Source organism: Cydia strobilella, chromosome 24, assembly GCF_947568885.1.
Source record: "Cydia strobilella chromosome 24, ilCydStro3.1, whole genome shotgun sequence".
Taxonomy (NCBI): Eukaryota; Metazoa; Arthropoda; class Insecta; order Lepidoptera; family Tortricidae; genus Cydia; species Cydia strobilella.
Genome location: NC_086064.1, coordinates 4,846,374 through 4,870,331, shown reverse-complemented (window position 1 = coordinate 4,870,331; position 23,958 = coordinate 4,846,374). Strand labels below are relative to the sequence as shown.

General features: G+C 37.6%; 3 protein-coding genes across 3 annotated transcripts in view; 2 read left to right on the top strand and 1 right to left on the bottom strand.

Annotated features, from left to right (window-relative positions):
- LOC134752190 (ATP-citrate synthase) overlaps positions 1–674 on the bottom strand; it is a 41,338-nt gene extending 40,664 nt beyond the window's left edge. The window contains exon 1 of the mRNA XM_063687803.1: positions 520–674. The gene's annotated coding sequence lies outside the window, so the exon portion shown is untranslated. The remainder of the gene's footprint in view (positions 1–519) is intronic.
- The window catches only part of LOC134752127 (heat shock 70 kDa protein cognate 5), a 154,357-nt gene that overhangs the window by 92,689 nt on the left and 37,710 nt on the right, over positions 1–23,958 (top strand). The gene's annotated exons all lie outside the window — the stretch shown is intronic.
- LOC134752168 (uncharacterized) lies at positions 14,219–22,475 on the top strand. Its single transcript, XM_063687777.1, has 10 exons — positions 14,219–14,282; positions 14,420–14,476; positions 15,357–15,422; positions 16,142–16,252; positions 18,664–18,720; positions 19,641–19,754; positions 20,063–20,172; positions 20,896–21,077; positions 21,517–21,700; positions 22,304–22,475. The coding sequence occupies exons 1-10, from the start codon at positions 14,256–14,258 to the stop codon at positions 22,437–22,439; spliced, it is 1,044 nt and encodes a 347-aa protein (XP_063543847.1). The 5' UTR covers positions 14,219–14,255; the 3' UTR covers positions 22,440–22,475.

Genomic DNA, 23,958 nt, shown 5'->3' with positions numbered 1-23,958 from the left:
ACAAAATATGATGTACATATATTTTTTACATCATCCTGTTTACGGTAAGCATCAAATAAGGTCAATATTTAACTTCTCCTTTATATGTCATATATTTATATATTGAACTGAAGACGGGGAAATTATGAGTGTTATTTATCAACTTTCTTATTCATCGGACTAAAATTACAATATGAATGAAACATTGTAGGTATGTTTATATCAATTATTATGTATTTTTTAGGGTAACACTGGCTTGTAATTTCATTCAACCGGTTGACATCAATTTTAAAAACAGACATCAATTTTAAGTTTATTAATAATTCGAAAGTGACAGGCACCGGTGACACCGGTGGTAACAACCAGTAAGCCATCGAGTAGAGTCAAAAATCACAGTTAACATCGTTCAAAATTTCCCAACTGCATTAATACGTTGTCCCGTATTATTAACTAAGTAACTAACACAAGTAGCCTTTAGCTGCGCATCACTTACATAAATTAACATACAAATAAAAAAATAAACTAAACAACAGCACTCACTTCCTATCGTCGTGGCACGACAGTAACAAATCACTCGCGAACGGCGCGTGTTAACGCTTCGACGGTCCAGCGGCAACTGACACTTGTTCCACTGACGTGCGCAAACGCAAGCGACGCGTACAACTTTCCAACTTAAAACTGCCGTAACTCACACAAAAATCAACCTTATTCTGATATGAATAAAGTTTTTTGTAGTGCTCTATAGGCTGTACCGTTATCAAACCAAGTTTCGGCTATTCAGTTGTAGAGTGAGAATCATGCTATTGATAACGTATGATAATTAGAAAAAAATTGCACTGAGTATCGTTGATAACCTTTGGTAGTTAGAGGTTGTAAAAGGTGAACTTTGGACGCGCCTAGCCGACGGCATACCTAAGTGGTCGTGAATGAGACAGGTTGCACGCACAATACGAGAATTTGTACAATAGAATGGCTGTTGTCATGTGTCAAGACGACGATACACCCGGCTTTAAAGGCAAAAGTTGAACGGATAAAGTGAAAAAACTATCTTACAAAAAACATGTTATGTAAAATGTTGCCAAGACGAAACCATAAGACTCGCACTGTCAAAAAGTTATCAGATCTTTTGTAGAGCCAAGCTTCTAACTCTACAGGCCCTAACTTCACAAACTCTACTCTTTTCACCACTCACTGGTCACTTTTTCTTTAATATATGACATCTATTTCAGTTTATAATTTATATATAATAGTGTGACTACTTAAAATACACAAATCAAAATATTTAATAAAATAATTTGATTTGTTCCCAAAGTTGTGGAGCCATGTCAAAAATTACATTTTGCAGTGGGCCCTCTGTCCTTCACCGGCGTACGCATGTGGCAACTCTATAGTAGCTCTAAAGGGGCCCACTGACTATCAGTCCGCCGGACGATATCAGCCTGTCAGTTGTTCAGAACTGTCAAATTTGTTGTCCCAACTGAGAGGACGATATCGACCGGCGGACTGATAGTCAGTGGTCCCCTTAAGAGTGAAACAGGAGCCAGTATGGCTACCACCAGTTCTGACATTGACACACTTGCTCGCGTCTACGTAACTTACTTTCTATACATTTCGCTTGCACTAATATGCCAGTGCGAGTAGTACCCAATTTATGAATGGTATTCATTCATTCATGAAGTGGGTATGAATTTTTGCAGCTGTGTGTACATAGTACATACTCGTACGTTTATATGATAGCTGTTTAGCTTAGCTTTATTCTATTTTTATATATCCTTTAAAACCGGTTGTTTTATAACATACAACTTGCTATAGTAATAAAATGTAAATACAAGGCCACATTGACAATGTCAAATATGGCCAAGTTTAAGTTTCTTTTTATAATAAGATAGGTATTAAACAGTTTGGGGTATAGTTCCAGACACATAATTATTCAGCATCCTCCCATTCGGGAGGCTGTTGAATAATTACGTGTCTGGTAAAAGCTGTAAAATGCTCTTTGTAAGACCCTATGTAAACACATGATTATAAATGCAATAAATGAAATATGAATTAAGGTCAGGTCAGCTAAGCTGGAGGTCCCGGGGTTAAAATCCTGGTAAGGGCGTTGTGTTTATAACGAATTTTTGCGCCAGAGTTATGGGTGTTTTCTCTGTATGTATATAATATCATACAATATAAATAGCTTGTTACCTATTACAAAACTTAATAGAAATACAACATAGAAAAAACACAACGTATGACAAAAATGCCAAAGGAAGTTTGGAAAAAAACTTTGGATACTATGAGTTATGACCAAAGGCCTTAATAACCGCATGTTTCCCACTATCATAAAAATGGGCTGTAACAAACGGACAGACAGCCGCACGAGTGATCCCATAACAGTTCCGTTTTTTCCTTTTGAGGTACGGATTACGGAACCCTAAAAATAAGTAAAGAAGGAAATAATTTGGAACAAATCAGAATCAGACACATTTTTTAATTCTTTTATACCACGTCGGTGGCAATCAAGCATACGGCCCGCCTGATGGTAAGCAGTCACCGTAGCCTATGGACGCCTGCAACACCAGAGATATTACATACATTTTTTTTAATGAAATAGGAGGCAAACGAGCAGACGGATCACCTGATGGTAAGCGATTACCGCCGCCCATGGACACCCGCAACACCAGAGGGGTTGTAAGTGCGTTGCCGGCCTTTAAGATGGGGGTACGCTCTTTTCTTGAAGGTTTGAAGGTCATATCGGTCCAGAAATACCGCAGGCGACAGTGCGCGTTGCCGACCCTTTAAAAACCGGTACACCCCTTTTTTGAATAACCCCATACTGTAGCCCCTCGGGAAAACCTCGGCAGGGAGCTCACTCCACAGCCGAAGCGTTCGTGGGAGGAAATTCCTCGTCCTTTAACTCTATGCAATAATAACAGTGCAACGATTGATACACTATTAGAGGATGTTTCAAAACTGGCTAATGGTAATTAACCATGCGATAGGAATCGCACATGCAGTTACAACCGTCCATAATCAGTTAACCGAAGTATCGGTTTCGGCGTAAGCAAGTTTCGGTCGAAGCTCGAAGGTATGGTTTCGGCCAAAAAACATTGGGTACTAAACGACGATAATATCAATTCTTAAATGCATAGAAAACATCCATAACTCAGGAACAAATATCTGCCCACAGATGTTTAGTTTACATTGGAAAACACACACTTCAAACCACTTCAAACTCTTCAAATATTACGTAAGGATGGTTTTTACTTCTACATTAAAGTGGATAAATTCACTGTCTTAAATATGGTGGAAATATTTACTGTCCTCAAGTGAATTCTCGGTACCTCAGTCAGTCAGAGCGATGGGATAGTGATCCAGATTCACGATTTTGAGTCTCGCCCGAGACAGTGAATTTTTTTATTATTCTAAGTCTGGATCTGGATGTCCTGAAATTGGAGTCATGATAGCTATTAAATACGTATATTCTTGTATTTTGTATCCTGAGTTTTAAACTTATGCATTTTTTCTATTCATGTTTCTGTATTTATTTGCCACTCATCGTTCCGTTAATTTACATAAACGGTGATATATTTAAACGTCTGCACACCATGTTACGATTTTATGAGATTTCAGACAAAATCGGCATGATGTCAACTTGTGGAAAATATAAAATGTAATATATGTCATATATTAAAGAAAAAGTGACGAAGTGAGTTTATAATTTATATATATAGGACTACTTAAAAAACACAAATCAAAACATTTAATAAACTAATTTGATTTGTTCCCAAAGTTGTTGTGGAAAATAGTTAGGAAAACTATATACACTGTATCAAGTTTCTATCAAGTTTTTTTATCCATATATGTACATAATTAGAAGTTAAGAAGGTCAATATAGGAACGCCACCTCAGGCAAACTCCATCAAGCGGTGGGGATTACGGGAGATCGAATCACAGGAGCTGCAAAACCAGGACCGACCAAAAAGAAGAGACATAATTAGAAAGCCTAATACTGTTATTAGGCTATCGACCAGTGCAGAGGTCAATGATACAGTTAAACTTCTCCGACTTACTACATGCCCTCAAGTCAAGGTAAGTCTTACGTCAAACCACGACCGTATACGTCATATGTCCGCAGTTTTAACTGCATTGTATCTTTTCATACTCTGACAGAAAACCTTATCTAGTAGCTATAAGGATTAAAATTGGTCAGTCAACTGTTGAGATCTGTCAAGCATTGACATTGTCAGGTCATTCTGTAGTGGAGATAGTGTTCAATGTGTGACATTCGCGCTGTTTGAGGTCGATTGATAGGAAATTGATATTGTGACTATTAATTACACATATTTTACCATTCACACTTATAAAAGATTGAAGTTTTGAAAGAACCTTACGGGTAGGTATACTACATAAGGAATAGGCTTATCCACAGATTATATAATAGTTCTTACGAAGCTTAAAGGGGTCCACTGACTATCAGTCCGCCGGACGATATCGGCCTGTCAGTTAGAACAAAAATTTGACAGTTCTGAACAAATGGCAGGCCGATATCGTCCGGCGGACTGATAGTCAGTGGGCCCCTTAACACAAAAACCTCATCTCTGGAAATAAAGGTCACGCCTACGACACGAACTCGCAAAATTCTTATCATTCACCCTCGCACGCCTTGATAGCGGGAATGCGTGCTGGCCCGAGATCACGTTGCCGATAACGTCGTAAGTTTAGAACGAAGTACAGGGTGAAATGAAGATTTAGACCTTCAACTCGAAGTTAAAGCTTAATTCTCAGATTTCTTGGTCTTTAACTTTAATGCCAACTACCCTTTCAGTAGCTTCTGTATTTTTTATCCCGTCTCAAATTCTACCCTGTAGGACTGTACTGTACTATTATGTCTATAACATATTTCTCACAGCGATTATATCCTTAAATGAAGGCCGCGAATAGACAATCGTATTGATCTAGATATTCTAGATCAATTAGAACGTAATGTTATTGATAGAATATAGTGTATAAGTGCATGCGCTGTATATAGTAGGGTAAGTAAGCGTCTTGAGTATGCACTTTAGTCTCAGGCGATGCCGCTTGGCACGATTGTTCCTTGGGTCAAACAAAGCTGATTTGGCCCGGTAGCCACGAGATCGTACCGTGCCTGAGACTAAAGTGCATACTGTTCCATACATTTGCTGCCACTACTTACCCTACTATATATGTATTCAAGTGATTCAAGTGAATAAAATCATTCATTCGATCATTCATAATGGTGATTTGGTTTCAATTTAAGACTCATCTCATATACAATTAATAAATAAAGTGTATTTTATGTATTGTAGTTCTGTCCGGATGTTTTCATCTGCAGGTCGCAGTTCTCGTGAATTTTTTTGAGCAGGTCAGGTAATTTATCTGTCGTTTCGTTTTTAGGATAAAGTTCAAAATGGCGGTAATTGGCATAAAGGTGATCTGAGTATTTGACCCACCCAGCAACGGAGATGACAGCAGTCGCCGAATTCGGCCGTGGAATTATTATATTTGACACATAGGCATAAGCGCCAGGCGCCACACTTAGTGATACAGGATACAGTCTCAAGTCATACAATCTTATTTATCAGTCAGGTATAAACAAATGGACACACACACACGGCCCGCTTTGCCCGGCGATATAAAACACGTGGTCGTGATATTTTGGCTCTTATCTCCAGGTCAAGGTGAGAAATAGATGCTGTAAAGGTTCCTCTCGCGTCGAATGATTGTCCTTGTGATATGATATGACAGTTGACATTTCCCTCGAGTCTCTTTTGGTTGGGCTTAATTCAAAAAAATCTGAAGAAATATGTTTTTATCAAGGGCCTGACACTCTTTGATAGAGAAAAACAGTCTTATTGCGATTCCTATAAGAGGAAAGAGAAAATAGTGCCATGCTTTGTCCTTATAACCGACCGGGTTTTTTTCATGGTCAGGTTATGGCAGCATTTGTAGGAGGCGATGGCGAAATACCGAAATTTATAAGAGTGAAAGAGAAAAAGGATTATGCTGCCATACATTAACCTGTCAATACATGAATATGTCTTTCTCTTACCCCTGGTCGCTCGGTTTCATGTCTATAACTACTATACTAAGCTATGGTTTTTACAGTACATATATTAATGGTAAATTTCTAAATAAATTAATATGCAAAACTTCAAAAAAAATACTACAAACAGTAGGGCCAAGGCGGAAACAGCGGCTCAGTTCGAACAGTGGCTCAGTCGCCTAAATATCGCCTCTCTCATGTTGAAATTAGGTTGACTGAGCCACTGTACCCGGCCTTTTTCTACCGAACCACTGTTCTCTCCTTGACCCTACTAACATTTTTCTTGACAGCTCAATATAAAAATTTGTTGTCATTCGACGCAAGAGCGAGAGGTATAGTTTACACTTTTTATATAATGACCTTTACGCCTGCCTGGCGTTACGAGAATGGCGTTTAAGAGGCCGGTGTCGATTTTAGTCGCAAAAATGTAAAATTGATAGATTTAGTCCGTGAAATTTTACACCTTTTGTTACCTAATTGAAATAACAAGTACTGGTTTCTATTAGCACGTCTTCTTATCTTACCTTTTATCAGATCAATTTTTTTAAAACAGACTCACTAAATTAGTAATGTTTGCTTTTCTGATGGACGTTTAGGTAAACGCGCGTAAAGCACTGATTTTGTCGCTCTTATTTGTAAATTTCGTAAAGTTTGGACTGCTAAACATGGTAATTTTATATTACATCGTGTACTTGACGTTTATCAGACTACATTTTTATTATTATGACTTTAAAGTAGTGTAAATGAAAGTTAGACGAAATCAATTTTCTCCAGAAATTATTTTAAAACAAGTGACAATTTCTCTGAAAATCTACTTAATTTCAACGTTATTTTGATACTTAAACAATCTACAACATTTGCTGAAACTATTCTTATACATCAATTTGTATAATTTACCACCATGATTTTTTGATGAATTTTTAAAAACTGCCCCTTTTCTTCATGCATTACCGGTGACGCACGCTCGCGACCTCATTGTTAAAAGGCAAGATGAGAAGACGTGCTAATAGAAATCAATACTTGTTATTTAGATATTACGTAACAAAACGTGTATAATTTCAACGACAAAATCTATCAATTTTACATTTTTGCTCCAAAATCGAATACGGTCTCTTAATATCGACATGGACATAAAGCTTAAGTTCAATAAGTTTCTACAAACATTTTTAGAATAGACAACGTTTATTGTAAAAGTCTACATACAGCACCATACAAGTTTTAAAAAAAACCGGCCAAGTGCGAGTCGGACTCACGCACCGAGGGTTCCGTACTTTATAGTATTTGTTGTTATAGCGGCAACAGAAATACATCATCTGTGAAAATTTCAACTGTCTAGCTATCACGGCTGATGAGATACAGTCTGGTGACAGACAGACAGACGGACAGCGGAATCTTAGTAATAGGGTCCCGTTTTTACCCTTTGGGTACGGAACCCTAAAAAGAAGAAGATCTTATACACTAACACGTAAAATTACTTGTAGCTTATACTAACATGCAATAATGTCAGTATTGATTCTGCTATAGAGGCTACAAATGGACACCACTCAGCATATGCTCTAACATATAGGTATATGCTACAGCGCTGGTCTTCCGTGGAGCCCAGGGCAAGAAGATAGCTCAGAACAGTAAAGGCAGTGTCTAAATGTGATTAAGCAACTAATAATTAACACAAATTAGAAACAATATACAAGGAAAAATTTGAAAGTGGATGTGGAAGTGAGTGGTTTGGGAATATTTAAAAATATATATAAAGAGATGTAAGTCAAGCATGTATTTAGTTTAATAGACAGTGGATCATATATGCCTTAAGGCATTAAGTCCGCCATTTGTACCATCATGTATTGTGCAATAAAGATTAAATAAATATATATACATAAAATCAAATAAATTAAATAATTAAATTTATAAAATACAATAACTAATAAATATTTGTGAGTTAGTACTTAGTTGTAAATAGGTTTTTAGAGAAGGCATCGATCGACGGTTTAAACTAACAGAAAAATATCCATTATGTACAATATCACTCCGCAAATAAGTAAGATACCTATGGAATAATCTAACTAAGATGCATAGAACGCGAAGAACACGGCAGTTGCAAGCTGAAAAGATATCGTTAAAATTTAAGTTTAAAAGTGAATAATGTTTTAGAGTTACGTATTGGAGGGGGTATGTTGTTCCAGCATTTCGTAGCAGAGTAGCGAAAACTGACACGAAACGCTGATGAACTGCCGTGTCTCGGACAGATTAGTCGTATGGAATCTCTCATAGGGCGGGAGGAGTACGACAACTTGTTAAAAAGGTATTAGGGCTGTTGAAAACACACACAACTACTCATCAAAAGTAGTTACTCAAAGCAAATGAGGTTGCGTAGTAATGTTGTTCCTATGGCCTCCTATTTCCGGCATCAGATTTGTTGGTACAATATTACATTGTCATCGAAGGCACGGTAAATTTCAGCTCAATCGGATATTTAGAACTGGTTCAAATCTAGCTTGCACGATAGAACTGTCATACACACTCGTTTCACTTCCACGTAAGGACATTAATTCAAAAATTCATAACTCAAACCAAAAACAATGTTTTTTTCAAGTAGGCCTAGCAACAAGCACAAATAAATAAATATAATACAATTCTTTACATGCTTTTATTTAACTTGCAATCTATGTAAGTATGTTCCTATGTAACTATGCTTGTAGTAATTTGTACGGGTCAAATCTTGCAAGTTAAATTCGACCCCCGAGACCCACTTCCCGGTTTTCGATGAAGCTAATATTTGCATACCTATGTAAGTCCGGTGACAATGCAATATGGAGACAGGAGGTGGCCATAGGAACTCTGTGATAAAACAATGCAATCTAATTGTGTTTAAGGATCTTACAATTGTCTCGATGTGTATTAGTTGCATGTGGAAAGAAAAGTACAGTCAGCAATAAAAGCTTGTACCAAAAATGAAATTTTTGCCAAAAAACGTATTTATCCGTAGAGTACCGCCAACAGCCCCGAGCACCAACGGTTCGCTAGCCGTTGCGTGCTCAAGTGGGCTTCGAGTTTCGACGAGACCCGGTGACCTCATTACAAATATTACTTATACATATAATACAATTCTGTGGCCGTTAGTGAATCTTATTTTACCTACTTCAATAAGTATCATAATCATATTAGAAATTACTGTTTTCGTATTAAAATTTTACTACTCGTAGTTATCGATGACTTGATGATTTATAAATTTACAATTTGACATCCTACGACATCGTTTTTTTAAATTTATGTTTTAATTTTTAATATTAGTTGCATGTTTGTTTGTTGTTGTGTTCATGTCCTTTTAAGTAATTTATAAATTCAAACACAATGTAAAACTGTTTTTATGAATAAATGATATGATATGATGATATATGATATGACTGATCAAAAAGAACTTTCAGAATACCTACCATAAACCATAATAAAACCATAAGATTTCATTATCTCCAAACTTACATTAATGAATCATCATAAATGCCTATTAAAAAACTCAATATGATATATGATTGATAGACACCAGAAGAAACTTCAGGGAATTCAAGGAGCCACAACTTTTTCAAACCCACAAGTTGAAAGGTTTTGTATGCACACTTCTTTCTGAAAACGCGTATTGATACTTTCGGAGAAATTGATTTATGACACTTTCTCCATACAAGCCGAACCACCGTGCAAAGTCGGCTGCAATATAAGGTTAGTGAATATATCATAGAAAGTTTACAATATGTGTGTAGATAAAGCAGTGTATGTAACCGTACGTAATTAGGCATTAAAATAAAACACTCGTGTGATCCTATTATGAAACTCACTTCGTTCGTTAATAAACCTACACTCGGGTTTGAATGCCTTTCATTATGTAGCAGTCACATAAACTACTATTTATCCAACACTTTTTTATAAGATTTGACCTACAAGTTGATATTAAAGGTTTCCAAAAAGACTCTTCATCCGCGCATCGTATCATCATACGCATACTTCCTGACTCGACCCGTACGGGTCGGGGGTCGTGCGTTAGGAGATAGCGCAATGTCGCTTCAATGTCGCACTGTCCTCTTGCGTAAGCGGACAGCAGAGGGCGTTTGAGGAAACAAAAACGTAACCTTGATCAAAAACATTCCGAATTAAAAGCTTTTTTTAAATACTAAATTATTTATACCCATGTATATATACATATACCTATATATATATATATATATAATATATACCTGCCGCGTCAAATCATTATCCCTATACAGGACCTTCAAATCTCTTTAGTCAAAAGAATTTATTTGTTCTTAATTAATATAATTAATAAAAGTTTGGGCTTAATTAATTAATTTAATTAATAAATAAGATCAATTTAATTGTATTACTAACAAATTATATGGGCATTTGCCCGAATTAAAAATTTGACATTGAAATTGAAATGTTTTTTTTTTTGCGTATTTTTATTACTAAAATGTGCTCGACAATAAATGGTATCTCCTTCTTGTTTTGTCTTTTAATGTACACAGGTATTTCTTTGACTTTGCTTCTTGATAAGGAAAGGGCATCACGAAAAGAAGCTCAGATATTAATTTGATACTCATTTAAATTAAAAGTAAATGTAAAAAAAAACAAACATACGAAAGGCTAATTCTAAATAAAATTGTACAAGACTATAGTTCTAACGAAAAAAAACACCAGAACATGTATAGTTATATCATTGAACCTCCAAAATTTATTTGCCGTCTATTTCGAATTTAAAGATTTTGAGGCAAAAATACATTTAAGAAAGTAATTTGAAACAGCGTAAGTTTATCTCCCGGTAGCCACAAAAGGCATACGAAGAAAGAAAAACCTTGCAACTCAAAAAGTTCGCGAAAATTATTACGCAATTATAATCAATTAATCACCAATTAATTATGATTATGATGATAACGCCATGTTACCCTGCGTGTAATCTACAAAGCTGACGGCCTATGAGATTATAGTTATGTGATGATCAACACGAATACAGTAAAAACAGCTTAATACGATCACTTTTAATACGAAACTGTGCGTAAGGTAATACGCCATTTGACACAGATCCCTGCAACTTGTTTTTATACATTTTATTACGGTACGCTTTCCCGCTAGACCTATAAACTCCTTTTTAGGGTTCCGTACCCAAAGGGTAAAAACGGGACCCTATTACTAAGACTCCGCTGTCTGTCCGTCCGTCTGTCACCAGGCTTATATCTCATGAACCGTGATAGCTAGACAGTTGAAATTTTCACAGATGATGTATTTCTGTTGCCGCTATAACAACAAATACTAATCACAAAATAAAATAAATATTTAAGTGACGGTACATATCCTCTGCAGACGAAACGGAACCACAGAATAAGTAATAGTATTATCATACAGAACGGCCACGCACCGCCCCGCCCCGACTCGGATTACCTCGCCCCGCGACAGCAGATTGACGGCCGTTGCCGGCCGCTCAGTACTATTTTTAAGCAACTTACACAATGACGCATGCCGCGTGCACGTGCCGTTCACACATAGAAACGCAAGTGATTTTTGATGTATAGCCAGTCCGCCCTGTGACGGACAGTTTACCATGAAGGCCTGAGCACACCGTCTGCGTGTGCGTATAAGTGCACTTACGCCTGCTCTAAAATTTTGAAGCCGTGCACGCACACGACACGCATATTACAACGCGCACGTGGCCACGTGCACGTTAAGAGTCCCCGGCAAGCTCGGCCGAATTCCACCTTCCCATACAAACGTAGTTCCGCTCTCATTTTAAAACTACGTGTTGGATTGTAATGAAACTTTGCACATACAATGACATGAGGTCTAGGTCTGTAATTAGTTTATATAGCTCCAGTTTATAAAACAAACGAAATAGAGCAAAAACAAGTTTCGTATGAAAAATTTAAATTTGCTGTATTTTTTTAACTATGGTATCTGAAGATACATAAACTAATTACAGACATAGATATACCTTATCCTAAAGTAAATACTAAAGTATCAATTATGTGATGGTAATAATTTATATTCTGATGTTTGACATGTAATATTCTAAGAATATTATGAATAAATGAGTATGAGTATGAGTAAGTACAAAGTTTCAGAGTAATCTAGGTAGTCGTTTTAAAATGAGAGCGGAACTACGTTTGTATGGAGAACTGAGCTTGCCGGGGACCCTTAAGACCATAACATTATTTGATATGGTAACCCCCATTATGGTTCTGTTCTTATCTATTGTGGTTAATAAAAGGAACCACAAAACAACTGCAATATGCAATACGGATATTTCCATTTCTATTATCAGAGAAGTACTCGTTTCTTTACATTTCAAGAAAAGGAATATGTTAGTAGGAATGATGTTTTTTACACTACAGTCTCGTCATAATACGGATTAAAGGTTAAGGGTTTAACAACGAACTAGAATAACTACATAGAAGTCTGAGCACAGCTAAAAAATAACCCCACGTGTATTGTGCCACGACTGCCACGAGCGACTCAACTGTACAGCGCCAGGCGTGTCTCACTCCGCGATTTCGTCGCGTCGCTACAAGTACATAGTTTTGCTGGGCATTTTCCGCAAATCGACATCCAATGTGCCTATTTTGACGACGATGATGAAGTACATGCAGATCACACCAATTTTGGTGTCTAGCCATGTAGCCAAGTAGTTGCCGCGTACCGCTACGGAACGGACGCCTGCTCGCGCTTGCGCCACCTAGCTGTCATATCTGTCGTAATAGACGCATTTTTAGGGTTCCGTACCCCAAAGGGTAAAAACGAGACCGAGACTATGTATGTCAGTCTACAAGTTATTTGTAATATGGGCATTGTTGTTTGAGTCAAATGTTATATAAAATAAGTAATTATTGTCAAAAGATTGACTATCGTTGATAAAATTGATTAAAGATGATCAGTGACTATAATATAACATAGAGCAATGGGCAAGTATTGTCTAATATTTACTATCATTGACCAATACTATAAATAGTAAGATGAACAAATTGATGACTATATACATACATAGAGCAACGTGCGTTATTGTTGTCAAATTATTTATTATCATTGATAAATAAATAGTAACATGATGGAAAGTACTTGAGTATTGTGCCATGCAAACCACATTTGAATAAATGTATAATGTACAAATTTAAACAGTGTCGTCAGCATTTCACAAAACCGAACTGAGTGTAGTGTCAGAAAAATAAGTTATTTTGACGCGAAAACATCTGCAAAAACCTAAATCAATACATATACTTAAAGTTGCGAACACTGCAGATAACTATCTATATCAAGAAATCTGTTGCCAAGGAGGATTAAATGCGCCGTTATCCGATAACGCCCAAATCAGCATTCAAATATTGACTTAAAACAGATTATATGCAGCCGTAAACAATATTGTAGCTGCGTCGACATAACCTAAAACTATGGTAAAAACTTACTGGAATTCGTCGGCGCGTAGCGAAAACACAAACGAACTTGGTAATAATTTATAAATAAATGTTAAGAGTCTGGATATATATTACAATTCACTTTAGAAGGGAGATTTATACATTTCATATGACATGACACTTGGAGACATACTGTCAGTCACAGATAAAGAAAATTTGTAGTGATGACGTTTCGCAAAGTAACTACGAATAAATTAGGCCATTCACTATCGAACATAATGCCAAGTATCCAAAAAGCAAATTTGGCAAAAAAAAACGATAAAGCTAAGTTACAACACTAGATTGATAAGATAGGTGTCAAATAAAAATGTCTATGGCCGTCTTACTTTGTTTTGTTTATTTGTACACGTTAATATTAAATATTTACTGAAATCAATATATTCAAATGCCTAAAAACTTGGATAAACATTTCTTACTGCTGTCTTCTCTAGCCTCCGCTCAAAAAATTGAATATTCTACGCCATACCATACTCATGTCTAGGCAAAATAGTTAGTGATCAGATGGCGAGAACCTATACCAGGATCACTACCTGGCGGGCCGCCAAAAAAGCCCGTCGGGCCGCAGGTTGGGTATCGTTGCTCTAGCCTGGTACCGTAATGTATGTGTATTCCATATTGCCAAGCCTTAACTAGTTAATAAAACTTATGGGATATTTTTTATCGCCAAAGCCTTATCGATCGAACTATCCCAATTAGTTAAAACTAACAATCAATTAGTAAAAGCTAAACAACTCTTGCTAACTGGAACATAGTCATTCGCTGCCAGAGGCTGGCTCGAAGACATGTTCTTAACGTTGTGTGGGCTACTGGTAAGAAAACTGAACATACTTTAAGATTCACACGAACCCGCCGCAAAAAAGACTCCCATACAATCAAAGTTACGCTCTCATTTTAAAACGACATGCATAAATTACATTTAATTATTACTGTAAATTGTTTGTTTCAGTTGCTGAGTGCGGCGTGTGCGGACCCTGAGCCCAGCTTCGGATTTAATTTCCACAACGTAAGTAATAGGTAAATAATAAATCACATTTAGAAACGGGTCTATCGCAAATTTATTTTGTTACCTTTATTTATTATTATTATTATTATTATTTTATTTTAGACAGGCAGCTGATGCTGGTACGTCTAAATCATAGTTCACTTAGCACAGTTAGCATAGTTTGTCTAGTCTATTTTTAAATTGATTAACACTTGCAGAGTTCACAACTTCTGAGGGTAATTTGTTCCAAGCCTTTACCGACGTTTCGACACAGGTTTCACTGGTCGTGGTCACGGCTAACTGACGTCCCAGCAAAATGTCAAAACAGAGATTTTTGTGACTACGCCACGAAAAGTGCATTTAAAGTTTGAGGTAGACATCACATTTTCAAACCACCCACTACACATAAAAGTTAATTATTGTCAATAGTCCGACACACAACACACAACATCCGCGCACACATCCGAAGATAGATCCAACAAACCATCTTCCCTTTTAACTTACCGGCAACTTGGGGACCAGTGATCCAGAAGTTAAAGCCAACGGCTCCGCAAAGCCTCTGTAGGGGCTCTGCGAGAATACTTGTAAAAAAACCAGCCCAAAAAAAAGCATCTAAGCCAGCTCTCCTATGTCTGGTCCACAGTGACCAACGAAAGTTTTTAATTTGGGGCTCCGTCAAATATTTCGCTGTCCAAAAGAGTTCTGTCACCAAAAAAGATTGAGAACCACTGACCTAGGTAGTAGGTTGGCCACGCCACTTACATGTGTACCTATATATCATGAAACTATTCACGCAAAATATTTATTGTTTAGCTGCCCTTGCCCTTCTATAACCTTATTATACAATTAATACTTAATGATTAATTAATGTACTTACCTACATACATTTTTCTGGTTGCAGTTAAAAGATGACATATACGAGCAGCCCGTTAATCTTATGTCACCAAAGAAAGTCCCGCATATGAAGGTAATATATGGTATTTCTTAATTTTAACTAGGTACAATCGGGGCCATTCCCGGTGAACCACCTTAAGGGCAAAAATCGTTTAACCGTCTTGCAGTCGGTCAGGCGAATGTCATAAAAGTGATGAAGAATAGCATGGCACCTAAAAATGTAGGTGTTGAAAAAAAAGGTTAGCTCAGATAAAGTTTATTGCTGTCCATTGTTTTTGTGACTGTGGCCTTTGCAAACAAAGATAAGGAATCCAAAATGCATCCTAATTGGTTATCTTTATGGGGAGGCGAAGCTTAGCTTAAACAACAACAATTCGGTATTCGACCTACTGTTGCCTACTATTCGGCCGAATATCTGTTGCACATACCTAAATAGAAAAATTACAAAATAAAAACAAGGTTAACCTAATTAATATTTAAAATGTATTCTTGGAAAGTTGTTAAATACCTTACCTACCCTTTTTTGAGCATTTGTTGATAACAAAATATATTATTTTTATCATGGGTCTGATTTGATTGACTTGTAACTACATTAATTATTCTGTTAAACAAAAAATATATCTTAGTAAACGTTGTGCTTTGTTGGCGAACAGTTTTCATAATAATTGACTCAAAATGTTCGCATGTCATACCGAATATTCGGCGCTTCGGCCGAGAGAGGTGCCGAATATTCGGTATTCGGCCAAAACCAGTATTCGGGGCATCTCTAGTTGTGTCTTATGTTTGTGTCAGGGCGAGCTAGACCGCGGATCGGAGCCGTGGGCGCCGTACGACATCGCTGGGAAAGCTGAGGAGTTGGCCGACGACGCGCCCGAGCACAACAGACTTAAGCGGCGGGCCAAGGTACGCTGTTTATTTTTTATACTACGTCGGTGGCAAACAAGCATAAAGCCCGCCTGATGTTAAGCAGTCTCCGTAGCCTATGTACGACTGCAACTCCAGAGGAGTTACATGCGCGTTGCCGACCCTAACACCGCACCCTCGTTGAGCTCTGGCAACCTTACTCACCGGCAGGAACACAACACTATGAGTAGGGTCTAGTGTTATTTGGCTGCGGTTTTCTGTAAGGTGGAGGTATCTTATTACCACAGTTGGGCTCTGCTCTAGATCTGGAATGACATCCGCTGTGCTGTGCCCTACCACACAAAGCGAGATGTCATTCACAGTGCCCATACCTCTCTTAAAGTAAAGTCAACCCCCCTTACTCATAAAACTTTATGGACCTGATTTAGTTCAATTATGTTTGACTGTCTGGTTTCATTATTCCCACTAGTTACCACCAAGTTGTTACCAGTGGTTACTACTGGGAATTTTTTTACCACTGGTAACTACTGCGAAAAAAATATTATTAGAAATGTGCAGTCAAGCGTGAGTCGAACTTAATTACTTAGTTTTTGATCCGACCCCTACGGGTTTTTTAAAGACATTTAACTCACGTTTCACATAAAAAAAAATACATTGTTAAAAATTGTGTAATGTACGGAACCCTTGGAACGCGAGTTCGACTCGCACTTGGCCGGTTTTTTCGTGTCATATCAAAGTACAGAACCCTCCATTATGTATGTATGTGTAAACTCTTTATTGTACAAAACACAAATATGGCACAGGAAATATGGTATGCGTGGTCCGACACTTGTTTAAATGTATTAAGTATCTAAGGCTACGCTACATAAACACAAAGATTATTTGCACACCGATAAAAAAGGTATTTTGAACCAAGAAACCTTGTCATATTATTAATTGGAACTAATATTTTAACTATCATTTGATACCTGTACTTTTTAGTACACAGTTTTTTGTGTTCAAGATACCTTGAAAGTTCCAATATTTTTATAAATTTTCTTTTACATGTTTGGTTCAAAATACTTTTTTTATCTGTGCAGAGAACGCGTCGCTTCCTCACTCAACAAGGCCCTAAAATACGAGAAAGACCCCACCACTACGTGTACCCGGAACCCGTAAAAGATCGGGTTTTAGAATTCACAACTTCAACCAAAAAACCCGCCATACTACCCGATCAAATGTCACCCGGGGTGATTTTCAGAGTGCGTATGTCCGATGCGATTTTAAGAATCAAACAGCGCATGTACGAAGACCCGGAGAGACATATAGAATCAGATATAATCTATACTAACTTAATAAAAAAAGTTGTCATGGATGAGATCAGTAAATTTCACAACTTGTTACTCATGTATAAGACAGACAAAAGCATTAAAGAGCACCTAGGTGAGTGTGGAGGAAGAATCTACAAATTCATTAGTTACATGACTATAAAAGTACACATATACTGTCTGTTTGACGCTCTATGGATCGATGGAAGTCCCTATGTGATTGGAGACGAGTATTCGGTGACGCCTGTGGAAGTACCCCCAATGCTTCAGTGTGACGCGGCGGAATGTAACTCAGTAGTGTTTGTGGATTCCATCACTGAGCCTAAGGATATTGAGGAGTGATTTGGCAATAAATTGTGGGGATTTAGCTGGTTGTATTATTTATAACATTTGCTACTTACCTTTCTAACCGACTTTGGAAGGAAGCGGTACTAAATAATAAGTTAGGTGACTATTTTCTTTTTCCAAAATAGCATTGACAAATTCTCGTCCGTGAGGAAATGATTTTTTCACCACACCAGCTCGGAAATGCTCTCTTTGTTTTTACAAGTGATAAGAAAGTTGCATTTTATTCACATGTGAGGCAAAGTAATGATGCAAATTTTGAGTTGTTTGCTCATGTTGGCTGATACTTTTAAATGGTGGTTTTGAATGATAAATATTTAATAACGTTCATTTGGATTTGATTTGGTTTCATATTGTTTGATGTTTAACAGTTGGTATTTTTCTCGTGTTGGTGTGGTAAAAAAAATTGTGTTTCACTCGGTAACAAACATTGTTTAACCCTCGTGCCTTGAAACCCTCGCAACGCTGAAGATTCCAATTTTCGGATCACTCGCTACGCTCGTGGTTCAATTTTGGAATCTTTCGCTTGCTCGGGTATCAATATACAGGTGGTTAAAAAATAAGTGCTTTCCCGTTGCTAGGGAGGTTTTGGGATTATACTGAGCTACTTTTACTATGGGACCAACCACGAAATCGCGAAATCTATCTTAAACTGCTAAACCAATTGGAATGAAATTTGGTATGGAGATATAGGGCATAGGGTAGTTTTCATCAATCATCATTCCACGCAGACGAAGTGGTTGACAGAAGCTAGTGTTTATTTTAAAATAGTGAAAAATAAAAATCATATTGATGCAGCGGCGGCGCGGACGCGTGCAGAGGCGTCAGGGCCACACCGGAGCTCCACCGAAAGAGCAGGTATGTGGTTAAAATAAGTACACTGTAACGTTACAGGACATTGTAAATTCAAAATTGTATACCTCCATCCTGTACCTTACGGGCTCTTGTAGGTACAATTTAAATTTTGTCAATTTCATTTAAAAATAATTCTAGCGATTTCGACGTAATTTACATTAGAGGGGCGTATGAAAAGGGCAATTCGATCAAAGTATATATATATATATATATATATAGGGTACATTTTAAAAATAATTAGTTTGCCCGAGTTTTCGCGGTAGCCCGGTGGGTGTTAAATTGTAAATTAATGATTCGATTTAATTTTCAAACCAGAGGCTAACGAAGGTGAAAAAGGTTTTATTGTTGATAAGATTCGCTTTCCAGTGTTTCCAAATAAGAAATTCAATATTTATAACATACATTAATTGGTGTGTGTGAAGTCCCCAATGTGGTAACTTGGCTGCCTATGTTGTCACGTGCGGGACGTAATAAGTATATATATGATCGTAATGATGATACAATCATTGTGTTCATGTTATAAAGTCTAATTTCACGGATTTTCGAATGAATGCCCGCAAGAAAATAGGAATATGATAGATTTTTTGCCGCTACTGTATGTTTTGAGCAATGTTAAATGAAACTTCGATGTTGTTTTAATTTATTTAATCCAAAAACGGTATAACTGCAGTATATGCCTTGTATAGCGCCCACAGCGCCTCATAGTTATTTCAAACATATGTAAAACACGTGTCTACTTATTTAGTCCTGAAATGTATGTTTTACTTGATCACAGGTTCTTATCGAAGCACATCAAACATAGATTAATAATAATAATGATAATAAATAATTAATAGATATAGTTTTACCTACTAGATCTTTTTATTAAGTATTTTAATCTATAGCAGCTTGCACTTTTTTGAAAGCCGTGTCTGTGGTAGGGGAATGGCAGCGCGACGACCGAAGTACCAGTGGCGCGCCGCAGCCGACGCCGCCGCAAGGAGAAGAAGCCTTTATACGACACCTGGCTAGGACCCGACCAGAGGAGGACTGAGGTTCGTGTACATAGTAACACGAGCAGGTACCAGTGGCCGTGGCCGCCCTGTCTGTGTACAACGGCAGCGCGACGAGTGAGATACCTGTAGAGCGCTGCAGTTTGGCTTTGGTTTGTGCAAATGAATTCATTCCTTCCATTTTATAAGCCTGAAACTAAAATTGGACTTGCCTGACCGATGTCATGTACAGGCGCGAAAGTCCAATAAAAGGACAATGAAGGCGTTTTAGGTACCTACCTATGGTAATCAAAGTACAGCGCCATCTAGCACATTGTTACATAATAAACAATACCTATTTAATTGTACAGGATGGGAAGTACGTAGAGATGCCAAAGGACCTGTACCAGGCTCACCTGCGGCCCGGTGTCATCTTCCGTATACACATGTCGGAGGCCATCCTTAAGATGCAGTACCGCAAGTAAGTAATTTTATTTAGTCAACGAAATAGCAATATCATTATTTTATCGTAGATTAGAAGGTTACAATTACAACATGTTCGATATGTTTTATAAAATCATGTTAAAACTCACTGGAAAGAGTGAAGTTTTCAGATCACATAATAGATTGATTTCTAACTGGTGGCCTATTATATTGATTATTTAAACATACTAACAGCATAAGTTTTTTTCATCTCTCATGCTCTGAGAGAGGGTCATTGTTGTTCTAAAAGTTGTGCAGAAAATGATACGTTTCTGCACTAGAACATTTTACGTTCCAAGTACGATTATTTATATTTTTTTACGATAAGCAATTGAAATTTTGGATGGATTTGTTATACAATTTCCATTCTGATATTTAAATTTAACTCCTCATTCCATAAATTGTAAATTGAAAGTACCCTCAAAAAATAATATACAAATTTATACTTAGTCATGTTTAAAAAAAAACATGCATTTTACTGTCCTCGTATGCGAAATGAAAAGTAGTGTTTAACTCGAGTGACAGGCATCATTTCAGCCTCGGATTAATGTTGCTCTCACTGCATTCGAGCGCCAAACTACCTCGGCAGAAATAGGTGCCTTTCATCCCTTGGTTAACAATCTACTATTCTTGAAAACTCCAATAGATTATGGAAACGAATTTTTCAAGAAATAACGTTCATAAGAAGATCAGCCATTTTAATATTAGCCTCTGTTTCAAGTTACGGCGAAGACAAGGACGAATCCGTGATCGAGGCCGACGTGGAATACCTCCGTCTCACGCGCAAGGTCATCAACGACGAGATCACCAAGTTCGAGGACTTACGCTGGCTGGTCGGATGGTTCCGTAACCGGTCGTTGCTGGTCCAAGAGCATACGTGCAACACTCGATACCTCGCCGTCGGTGCGTATTAATACAATCAATCTTTCCTAGGGGGTAACTGCACAAAAGATCCCTATGGGTCGAAGTGTATCTGCAAGTTAAGATAAGATAAGAAAACCATAAGATAAGATAATACAATCAAAGAGAATTAAGTAGACATCTAGTGTCGAGTAGCAGTACTGATAATTCAGCTACTTGACGCTAGATGTCGACTACGAAAATAATAGTCGTTTTGGTAACAAAACTGATGTATGGAGTGAGCACTATGTCTACATAATTCTCTTTCATACAATCGAACTGGGACAAAGGTCGGAATCTCAAGATTCTCAAGAACAGTCCTCAAATTTGCAACAGTTCTTACCAGGATTCAAACCTGGGACCTTCTGTATCGTAGGCAGAGTCACTGCCGACCAGGCTAGGAGGCAGTCAAATTTGCTACAACATTATTTCCTTTTTCCAGGCATCCCCCCCACAATCTGGACGCACCCTGAGGAGTACATGAAACGCATGTGCCTCTTCGACAACGTGTACCTCGACCACATTCCTTACGTAGTAGGCGAGGACAGCTCTTTAATGGCTGCCGTAGCTCCTCCCGTATTACACTGTGATGCTTCTACTTGCACCAGCGTACCGTTTATTGACAGGTGATTATAAGCTCAATGGCCCTATAATTAAGGTGGATATCTCTTCAACATTGTGTACCTCGACCACATTCCTTACGTAGTTAGTAGGCGAGGATAGCTCTTTAATGGCTGCCGTGGCTCCTCCCGTCTTACACAGTGATGCTTCTACTTGCACCAGCGTACCTCTTGTTGACAGGTATAAAAATAAATATAATTAAGTAAAATTAATCTCACAAGCAATGTCAAATTTCATAAAAACAAATATATAATGTCTATTATGATACTCCCTCACTTTTTTCTGTTCAAATCGGTACAAAGTTAGCTTACACGGATTCTGAGCCACAGAATAGGTATTTACAGGATTCCTCAGAGCGGTCGCAAGCCGAACGTGATATACCATTGTTTGTACGGTCAACTGCAAAGAGATGTATCCACTTTTTCACCTTACTGCATTGTAATAAAGTGAAAAAGTGGATATATCTCTTTGTAGTCGACTGTACCTATACCTACTATATTTTGTAGTAAGTGCTTAGACATTTTACCACCAAATAAGTAATACGAGTACGGCAGTTGTCAAAATCACTTCACAATATATTTCACGTATTCACTTTTCTACAATTTCAGCGTGATGTTTGACGAGAAGCTAGAGCGCACGAACGTGCGCACAACGACCCGCTGCCAGGCCAGCTGCCGCGCGCACTGCCGCAACGACGCCGACTGCCTCAAGCGCTGCTCCGACCGCTGTTTACGCGCAGAGTAAATTACAATATTATATAAACTTGATTATAGAACCTTGTTTTATTTTTACTACCCGTTCTTACGAAAGACGAAAAATCGGCCAAGTGCGAGTCGGACGAAGGGTTCCGTACCATTATTACGCAAAAAACGGCAAAAAAATCACGCTTGTTGTATGGGAGCCCCACTTAAATGTTTACTTTTTTCTGTTTTCAGTATTTGTTGTTATAGCGGCAGCAGAACTACATCATCTGTGAAAATTTCAACTGTCTAGCTATCACGGTTCATGAGATACAGCCTGGTGACAGATGGATAGACAGCGGAGTCTTAGTAATAGGGTCCCGGTTTTACCCTTTGAGCACGGAACCCTAAAAAAAGTAAATTGTAATGCGCTGCTCCGACCGTAGTTTGTACCTATAAACGATATGACGCTCATTCTAAAAAATATGTCTGCGGTGTAATTGCCGCGACCCATACAAAATGTATGAAAAGAATCGTGGCAATTAGACGAAACCGCAGACATTCTCAGAGAATGACCCATAAACTTAATTATAGATTACCGGTTCTTATGCAGTCAGCATATACTTATGTAGAGTAACTGCTGCACGCACTGCCGCATCTACCCCGACAGGATAGACGTAATAACCCCTTAAAGGAGTCCGGGATACGCTTTTGAATGCCATTAGATATGACAAATCAAAAGAAACATAAACCACCTTTTTTATATTCCATTATTTTTAAACCAAATTAAGTCACTTGAAATTTTAAAATATAAGGAACTTCTTTAACATTTGACAACTAAAGCCAAAAAAAAACGAAATCCACGTCATAAAAACGAGTGTTTACGTTTCCTTGTGCAAATATTTATTAATTTTATTTAAGAATTAAAAATTGCTAAAAGTAAGTAGAAAGCTAGTTATTAATTTAGTTTAGTAGTACCACGGTATATATCTTTTATGTAAATAAATGATTTATTAAATTTCAGTAGAAAACTGATAGGTAAGTAATAAACACTGTTATTATTACTTATAATATGATATAGGTATGCATTAAATAATATTTATATTGTAGCCATGCAACGAGCTAGCACAGGAAGCATAACGCAGCTCGTGCGCGTTGAGAGACTACGAGCTTTGCTTACTACCATCACCGTGCCGTGGGAGATCCACTGCATGCACTGGGAGGCACATTACGTCGCAAATTCGCCGCAAAACTTGCCTGGTATTACCTGTATTAGTGTATAGTCTAACTACAAGATATCATAGTTACTGCGTGCTGCTTACGACCATCACTTTGCCCAAACAACAGCATAACTTAAATAGCTGAAGTGGCTACGCGTGCTGCTTACTACTGGAATACAGGATTGCGTGGCATGTACGGTCGAGGAAATGGATTATTTAGCAGTTTACGGTTCACTTTACATTGGACAGTCTAGCATAAAGTATATACAACCAAATTTACTTGAACCGCAAATAGCTAAAGAATCAGTTTCCTCCACCGTATGCGTGCATGCTTCTTCCCTGCCTATAGACCCTACGGTGAGG